At 44.0% G+C, this 9,081-nt stretch overlaps 1 protein-coding gene across 1 annotated transcript in view; it reads left to right on the top strand.

The window, feature by feature from the left end:
- Positions 1 to 2,805: 2,805 nt before the first annotated feature.
- LOC124007962 (ephrin-B3-like) overlaps positions 2,806 to 9,081 on the top strand; it is a 37,397-nt gene continuing 31,121 nt past the window's right edge. The window contains exon 1 of the mRNA XM_046318871.1: positions 2,806 to 4,069. Within this exon, the coding sequence (XP_046174827.1) occupies positions 3,921 to 4,069 (149 nt within the window). The 5' untranslated portion in view covers positions 2,806 to 3,920. The remainder of the gene's footprint in view (positions 4,070 to 9,081) is intronic.

Genomic DNA, 9,081 nt, shown 5'->3' with positions numbered 1-9,081 from the left:
TTTAAAGAGAAATTGGTCTCCTTTTTATCTTTGCATTTTCTGGGTTGTTACTATTCATGAATGATCTCTTGCTTTTCCTCATTGCCTAAATCTTGTGACAATTGAGTTTTTGAAGATGTGGGCAGAGGAATGATCGGTACGTCATCAGCAAAATGAAACGGTCTTCGCTTTAATCGGTCTGGATTATATTTTTAATGGAAAAGTATCAAGGAGAATGGATATTATTTTTGGGGGGGCTGTGATAATGTAATATGTGGCTATCATTTGATGCCATGGGTTGGAATGAGATGGAGAGAACCTGAGATGGGCAGAGGAGTCAAAAATCAGACTCTCTCTCCTTGTACCTCCAACAGAGACTTGTTCATCAGGCCGGCCTCCTGCGTCCTTGCCCTAGCTGATTCTCCCCCCCCCCCCCTTTTACAAAATGCTGTGCTACGTCTCATGGGGTTTGGCATGCTGGGACCATGTGACTGGAGGCCTCCTGATGTTAAATGGACTTCTAACGAGAATTATTGAATGTTCTAGAAAATAAACTACTAATATGGGGAGAACATTTTTTTTTTTTTTTTACACAGGCCTACAATTGGATCCATTGAAATCCAAAACTACTGGACAATGGACTCATTGGTACGGGTGGGGTCAGTCGTGAAGCTTGTTCATCTTGTGCTTTTGTCGGGTCTAGTTGAACATTTATCAAATCACAGAGCCGAGTGTTGGGAGATGGACAGGTTTGTTGACTGAGGATGCCCCGTCTCGTATTTACTCTCTTACTGGACAGTATTCCTCAAGGATTGCCTTTCCCTGGGCATTCGCCACAAGAAAAGACAACATTGATGATGACCTTGACACAGAAGAACAGATTCTTCAGTGTTGCAGAATGATACTGCGCTGACCACCAGAGATTCACAGAAGGCAAGTTAATAATATATGCCATTTAGCAGACGCTTTTATCCAAAGCGACTTACAGTCATGTGTGCATACATTCTACGTATGGGTGGTCCCGGGAATCGAACCCACTACCCTGGCGTTACAAGCGCCATGCTCTACCAACTGAGCTACAGATGTGACCATCTGTTTTTAGAAAGGGGCTCACTGGGGAAAATGTATGTTCTTTGTTACAGGTGTACTTTTTTGTCGACTTTCTAGGTTACTATCTACCTGAAGTCCCACGTAGGACAGGTTGCGACACGGGGGAACTACATAAATTATTTGACTAGAGATCCTATTTAATAGGTTTGCTGTACCAATTGTCGTGATAAGTATTCAGCGGAGAGTTGGGTAATTAATAGGTTCTTCAGGATATGTGTCCATTTTTAATGAGTTTGGACATCTAGGTATGTCTGGACAGCCCCTCGGTTCCTCATGCTATACCCAGGGGTTCTGGGATGTAATAGTTTATGAATCTATTATGATCAGGGTTATAGTGTTTAATCATCCTCGTCTTAATAGTGTTGTTTCTGCAGGATACCTCATGGACACCACCACCTCATTGCTCTGTCCATGTAGCGGCCTCTCTGCTGGACGACTGTCTGCGGTGTATTGGCGGCCGAGGCCTGTGGGCTCTCATACCCTGTTGGACTGGATCACAGCTGGACATGGGATGGTCTCAGAGGGGAGCAGACTGTAGAGGAGAGCCTCCCAGAAACCAGCTTTGTCCCTGGGCTGAGGGTGAGATGTAACCCAGCTGACTAAGGTCTCAACCAGGAGTTAACACACACCTTGTGAACATGGACTCTCAAAATGACTGAACATATACAACTATGCTCATGGCCTGTTACATTCTCACACACACACACACACACACACACACACACACACATCTGGTTGGCAAGTTTCAACTCCTGGATTTAAATAGTCAACGATTAATTCCTCTTTACTCATTTTTGTTTGGTTATTTGAACCTTTTTGGTTTTACTTGCCTTAAATGTACATAATTAAATTGCCCATGTGTGATGTCCCCTTCCCCACCATCCCTAAGTAATGCTTGACCTGGTGATGTGTATCCAATGATTTCTGGCGTTGGGTTGGTTTGGGACAACATTTGCCCTTCTAACAGAGCAGTAAAATTGCAGTAATGGGGATTAAATTGAGTGCTGTAAAAATTTAAATATAATGTTAAAGCTATTAGAGGAATGTCTGTCATGCAGAATTGGTTCATTCGTTTTGGGGGAAATGTTATGTGATTTGCTACTCCACCACAGCAGCATTTGAGATGGGGAGGGGGGGGCATTGTGTATATAGTTTTCCTTTTGAATAGACGTGTTACAAAATAAATAAACTGTGGAATGCAATATGAATGTGTTGTCATAATTTCGGTATTACATATTGTTTTAAAGGGAAGACCGACTAACAGGACGTCCTTTACCGACGATTCCACAAGTTGAATTGCCACTTCGTCGACGCTCAGCTGTGATCTACTGCGCACGTCCGACGTTCTTGGTGGTCGGTCTTACCTCTTACGTATTACCAAAGACGGTACAATATGTGATATTACACTGCCTGCGGTTTTACATGTTGCCCACGTGGGGGCATGGTAGGTTCAGTTTTGTTGTCCTATACTCTGCACTTTACTCCGCTCTCTTTTCTACTTTTACAATCATGAAACTACTGGAAATGAGTTGCTGAATTGTTATATTATAAATTAATAGCATCTGTTACCGAATAACGTCTGGGGGAGCTACAAGCTTGTTACTGCCCATCTGGCATTTCTTAATCTTAACCAACATTTGACACGGCATCTGCCACAATATTCGGGGCAAAATATGTTGGTTATAGGCTACATGCCCTTTCACTATGTTCCTTGGCCACTGTCGGCATTAGACAATCCGAAGTCGACCCGTCGCTGCCATAATGGCGAAAGGAGGATATGCATCATGTGTGAAGTTGTTCCGATTCGTGTGTTATACTGATTAGAGGGCATGTTTCATTTGGGTATGTCATCAGTTTGGGTGGTGATAATAGTAAGGGGGGTCTCCCAGAGCTACACTCTGGGACACAAGTAGTCTTGCATAGCATGGGCTACTGCACTCCATCTCTATACCTAGCTACTCTATCAGTGTGCAGCATAGTACGAGGTTGAGAGAGGATGCAACGAACATAAAGCAGTATAGTGAACATTAGAGACCTCAGGAAACTGGCTTTGATCAAAACGAGTTAATCGAGGTGCATTATGTTTAATATGGCAATATTCAGTGACTCCTTGTCCTTTTTGAAGTTTGACCTAAGTTTGACTTGATATTTTGCCAAGGTTGTGCCATAATAGCGGAAAGGATAAATGACGGATAGAATGGGCATTTTTTTGTGTGCGCTAAAACGCAGAAGGCATAACAATGGAGAAAGCGGGAAAATCCTTAATGCGTTAAGCGTTCAAGTGCTGCAACAAGCGCACAGCGTATAGGCGATCAACTTGGGTCAGCGAATGATTTTTTATACAACATTGGACTAGGCTGTATGAGTCAGGGACATTTGAGCAAGCAAACCAGTGCATCTGCGTGGCAAGGTAGGCAATGGCACTTTGCCAATGAAGATAAACGCCCGCTATCCAAAATTACGCTTCCAAAGTGGTAGAATGCGGTTACTCCGATATTCGCGACCTTCAACGCATTTGCATTTGTCTGGAGAGGTGACATTAGGAGATATGATAGATATAGGCTTTGCCATGCAATAATGTCCATAATTGCTGGACACATTTTAAACCAGAAAGCTGAATATTGCCACTAATGCACTTTAACCCCAAGAGGTATCTCTAACCACATTCCAACTACTCTGAATGTTGTCTGATTGATTTTTGGGACGTTTTTTCTTATGCGGTTTCCGAAGTCGCACAATAGCTGTGCGCTTCCAGGGATTTCGTGAACTTCGTTCGCAGTCTCCAAACGATTCTTTGTCTGAATCGATTCCCCGTCACTTTTTGGGGTAAAATGGCAGGAGAGAGCCGAGGAGCAGGGATGGCTTTGGCGTTTTGGGACTGCTGTAATGGCTTGGGATTTATTTTAATTTTTATTGTGGATCTACTGGGAATAGCTGCAGGTAACATGGAACCTATTTACTGGAATACGTTGAACAAGAGGTACGTGGTTAAACGCTGTCATATAGACTAGTTTAGATGTATTTATAAGTAGTCGTCGTCTATTCCCCCCCAAACAAAACTGTCTGATTATGACTGACTGAATACATGTCACTCGTGTACACCGTGTCTTTACAGGCTGTCAACGCGAATAACTGTGCGTTATTTAGGTGACATTGCAGTCCGTCCTTTGGAGAAACATACTGAACGCAACAATACAACTACCAACTCATGGGGATCATGCGCACCTTGGGGACACCGATTATTTTGTAAGCTTCGAGATCAGGTCTAATGACATGAGTTCACTCAATATCCAACTCTACACTGGGCTAGGCTACTTGTTGCTGGTTGAGGTGAATAGTGGTGGTGGGGATACTGACTTAATTGGTGAGGAAGACTGGAGTCTCCTGGCACATAATGTCCAGCGAAGTCGGACACGGGTTCTATTCAACAGCTGTGTGTCCTGCAGGGTTAGGCTTAATTTAGAATATATGAAATTTCAATTCTTGAATTTTAATTGAAATAGTAAACGGGATACAGAATTCAAATTTGAATAAAGGAAATATAATTTAATTCAAATGTCACTTCAAGGCCTAGTCTATACAAATATAAATATTGTACATAAAACATGCATATCAAATATTAAATGTGAATTTTCTAAGATATTATATTTCATTAATCACTTACATTTTAATTATTATATATATATATATATATATTATTTACCAGAATGCATTAGTTCAACCCTCAAGTTGACCCCGTGGCTTTCAAAAAGAAGCCAAACAAATTAAATTGTGCTGGAAATATAATGGTCTATTCTAAGCAATTAGTTAAAATATTATATGAACATTTGTTTCCAGAGAAAAGTGATACTTTTGGTCATGTAGTGTATGTGGACACCTGCCTGTTGAACATCTCTTCCCAAAATCATGGGCATTAATATGGTGTTGCCCCCCCCCCCCTCCCCTCCTTGCTGCTATACCAGCCTCCACTCTAATGGGGGAGGCTTTTCTCTAGATGTTGGAACATTGCTGCAGGGACTTGCTTCCATTCAGACAAGAGCATTAGTGAGGTCCGGCAAGGATGTTGGGTGATTAGGCCTGGCTCGCAGTCGGCGTTCCAATTCATCCCAAAGGTTTTTGATGGGGTTGAAGTCAGGGCTCTGTGCAGGCCAGTTAAGTTCTTCCACACCAATCTTGACAAACAATTTCTTTATGGACCTCGCTTTTTGCATGGGGGCATTGTCATGCTGAAACAGGAAAGGGCCTTCCCTAAATTGTTATCACAAAGTTGGAAGCACAGAATTGTCTAGAATGCAACTAATTGGCTTAGTCCAAACCATGAAAAACAGCCCCAAACCATTGTTCCTCCTTCACCAAACTTTACAGTTGACACTATGCATTTGGGCAGGTAGCGTTCTCCTGGCATCCCCCAAAGCCACATTCATATGTCAGACTGCCAGACGGTGAAGTGTGATTCATCACTCCAAAGAATGTGTTTCCACTGCTCCAGAGTCCAATTGCAGTGAGCTTTACACCACCCCAGCCGACTCTTGGATTTGTGCATGATGATCTTAGGCTTGTGTGTGGCTGCTCCGCCATGGAAACCCATTTCATGAAGCTTCCGACAAAGTTATTGTACTGATGTTGCTTCCAGAGGCAGTTTGGAACTCCGTAGTGAGTGTTGCAACCGATGACAGACGACTTTTACGTGCTTCAGCAATCATCTGTCCTGTTCTGTGAGGTGAGGTTGTGTGGCCAACCACTTCACGGCTGAGCCGTTGTTGCGCCTAGATTTTTCCACTTCAAAATAACAGCACTTACAGTTGACCAGGGAAGCTCTAACAAGGCAGAAATTTGACAAACTGACTTGTTGGAAAGGTGGCATCCTATGACAGTGCCACATTGAAAGTCACTGAGCTATTCAGTAAGGACATTCCACTGTCAATGTTAGTCTATTGAGATTGCATGGCTGTGTGCTTGAATTTATACACCTGTCAGCAACGGGCGTGGCTGAAATAGCCAAATCCACTCATTTGAAGGTGTCCACATACTTCTGTATATATATACTGTATATTCTTTGGTATCTGGAAGTGTGACCTGTCAGATTGAATTAAACTCATTTTCTATTAGCGCATTCATGTGCTAGTCGGAACCAGGAAACTCTGAAATGTCCGCTGTGTTTACTTGTCAAACAAGGCACCTGTATTACTACACTGAGTGGAATTTATTTAAATTGTATTGAATTAAATTCTACTTCCTGTGGGATGTGGCCAATTCTAATTTCAACTCACGAGTTGAATGGGGGTCAATTCCAAGATTCTGAAATGAGCCCCCAACCCTGGTGTCCTGTGCCTATAGTTCCATATAGACTAGTGTAAAACTATAGTCTACCTTTCTGGCTGTAGAGAGAGCAAGCAGACTGCACTTGGGTTTGTAAGCATGGGAATGCCTGTTTATGGCAGATGCTTGTGTGAGAGAAGGGGTGGTCTGCATGCATGATTGCACCCTCATAAAGGGTCGCGTGCGTGCCCTCCGTGATTTTGACCCTCCCCTCCCGCCATTCGTGGACTCATGCTGAGTTTGCGAATGGGGAATTATGAAAGCCAGTGAGAACTTGGCCTGGATTTGTCCAACGCTGTTCAAGCAAGCTCCTCTTTTGTCAAAGCCCAGACTCTCACCTATTGGCAAGCATGTAATAATTGTGCATCAATTCATAAGCTAGGCCTTAATTTCTCTCTCGTGTGAGGACAGACAAAGATACACAGTTGAACAATCAAAGAAGTTTTGATTAAATAGGCCTACACGACTTTCGCTACCCAAATCACCTTGTAGGTGTTAGGTTACGTTTCCATAGACAATAGATACATGAACAAACTGCCCAAATGTTACTAATGAATTATTAATGTATTCATGAGAGGGTTTTGTTTAGTGAGTTGCAATAAGGGGGTACAATTATCGAGAAGAGTGAATGTTGAGAGTGGCCGGTGAAAGGAGGGGAATATGAAGAGATGGAAAGATGCAACCACGAGATGGAGAGATGAAAAATAACCTAGAGTTGGGTCTGATGAGTCTTTTTAAGTGGGCACAGATAGAGGGACACACTGAGTGTGAGCTCTGTGCTACTGCTGAGAATCTCTCATCCGTATGGAATCTAATGTTCCTCCGATATATGAAAAGGTCAATGGGTTTACTCATGGCCTGTTAGACAGCTCTTCCTCAGACTCCTGATGGCCAAGACGACCAACACACACAACAGACAGACACAGGCAATGAATACAGAAACCTGTTCAGTACAGATATAGAAAATCACACACTCTAAACATGGATATAAGATGAGTGAGTGGAGTTAGGGAGTGCAGGGGGCCCCCCAGGTGGTGAGGGTAGGTAGCAACACATCTGCCACACTGATCCTTAACACTGGAGTCCCTCAGGGGTGCGTGCTCAGTCCCTTCCTGTACTCCCTGTCCACCCAAGACTGCATGGCCAGGCACGACTCCAACACCAAGTTTGCAGACGACACAACAGCCTGATCACCGACAACGACGAGACTATAGGGAGGAGGTCAGACACCTGGCCGGGTGGTGCCAGAATAACAACCTATCCCTGAATGTAACCAAGACTAAGGAGATGATTGTGGACTACAGGAAAAGGAGGACCGAGCACGCCCCCATTCTCATCGACGGGGCTGTAGTGGAGCAGGTTGAGAGCTTCAAGTTCCTTAGTGTCCACATCACCAACAAACTAGTATGACCCAAACACACCAAGACAGTCGTGAAGAGGGCACGACAAAGCCTATTAACCCTCAGGAAACTAAAACGTTTTGGTATGGGACCTGAGATCCTCAAAAGGTTCTACAGCTGCAACATCGAGAGCATCCTGACTGGTTGCATCACTGCCTGGTCATTGCTCTGCCTCTGACCACAAGGCACTACAGAGGGTAGTGCGTACAGCCCAGTACATCACTTGGGCTAAGCTTCCTGCATTCCAGGACCTCTACACCAGGCGGTGTCAGAGGAAGGCTCAAAAAATGGTCAAAGACCCCAGCCACCCCAGTTCTCTCTACTACCGCATGGCAAGCGGTACCGGAGTGCCAAGTCTAGGACAAAAAGGCTTCTCAACAGTTTTTACCCCCAAGCCATAAGACTCCTGAACAGGTGATCAAATGGCTACCTGTACTAGTAAGCATTTAGATGTAAGGTCTACACCTGTTGTATTCGGAGCACGTGACAAACTTTTATTTGATTTGGATTTGACATCTGAGGCAGAGTCGTGTAAGGCGAAGTGGCTGTACATCTCTTTCCCCTTAAGTGGGCATTCAAAATGAATACTTCACAGGCTGCTCAATATTTAATGAATCACGTGCTAATTGGATGAGGATAAAAAGCCTGGTTAGCTGGGCTGAGCGTTTCAGATGAAAACCTTTTGAAAGATTGGGAAAAGAAAGGAACCCGAAACAGTGTCAGGAGACTGAGGAGCGGGTAGCCTGAGTTTAAGGATGAGGTCCCTGCGTCTTCACATGTGTTCAGCCTCATTACCCCCTTACACTGCCACATACAGCCAGAGTGTTACACCCTCATAGTTGGAGTGTGTGTGATGTCTGTGTCAGAAAGGAGTGTGTGTGTGTGTTTACTTGCCTGAGTGTGTTTGTGTTTGTGCATGTTGTTCCTAGGGGTGTGGGTATCATTGTTGTTGGGTGTGTGGGGGTGTATTCCCAGTCAGTCACTCAGCGGCTGTCTCAGTCAGAGTGTTTAGACTCGTCTTGTTTACTCATCCAGTGAGGAACAAAATCCACCCCTGTCCTCCTGTGACACCTCCTGCTCAGACAGCCGTGTGCGATGGATGGATGGAGGAGGAGGGGGAGGGGGGGGGGGGGTTTACTATGAATGCCTTGGCGTGTTTGTGTTAAACCTGTGTATTTTCCAGTCTAAATATTTAACAGTCTAGATTGAACTGTGGAGAATAAACAGTGTCAAATGAAGAAGGGCAAAGGAAAGTGCTCTGGGATGTGTATGA

The sequence above is a fragment of the Oncorhynchus gorbuscha genome, linkage group LG02 (assembly GCF_021184085.1).
Source record: "Oncorhynchus gorbuscha isolate QuinsamMale2020 ecotype Even-year linkage group LG02, OgorEven_v1.0, whole genome shotgun sequence".
Classification (NCBI taxonomy): Eukaryota; Metazoa; Chordata; class Actinopteri; order Salmoniformes; family Salmonidae; genus Oncorhynchus; species Oncorhynchus gorbuscha.
Note: the sequence above shows the minus strand (reverse complement) of the source record. Positions and strands in the feature narration are given on the sequence as shown.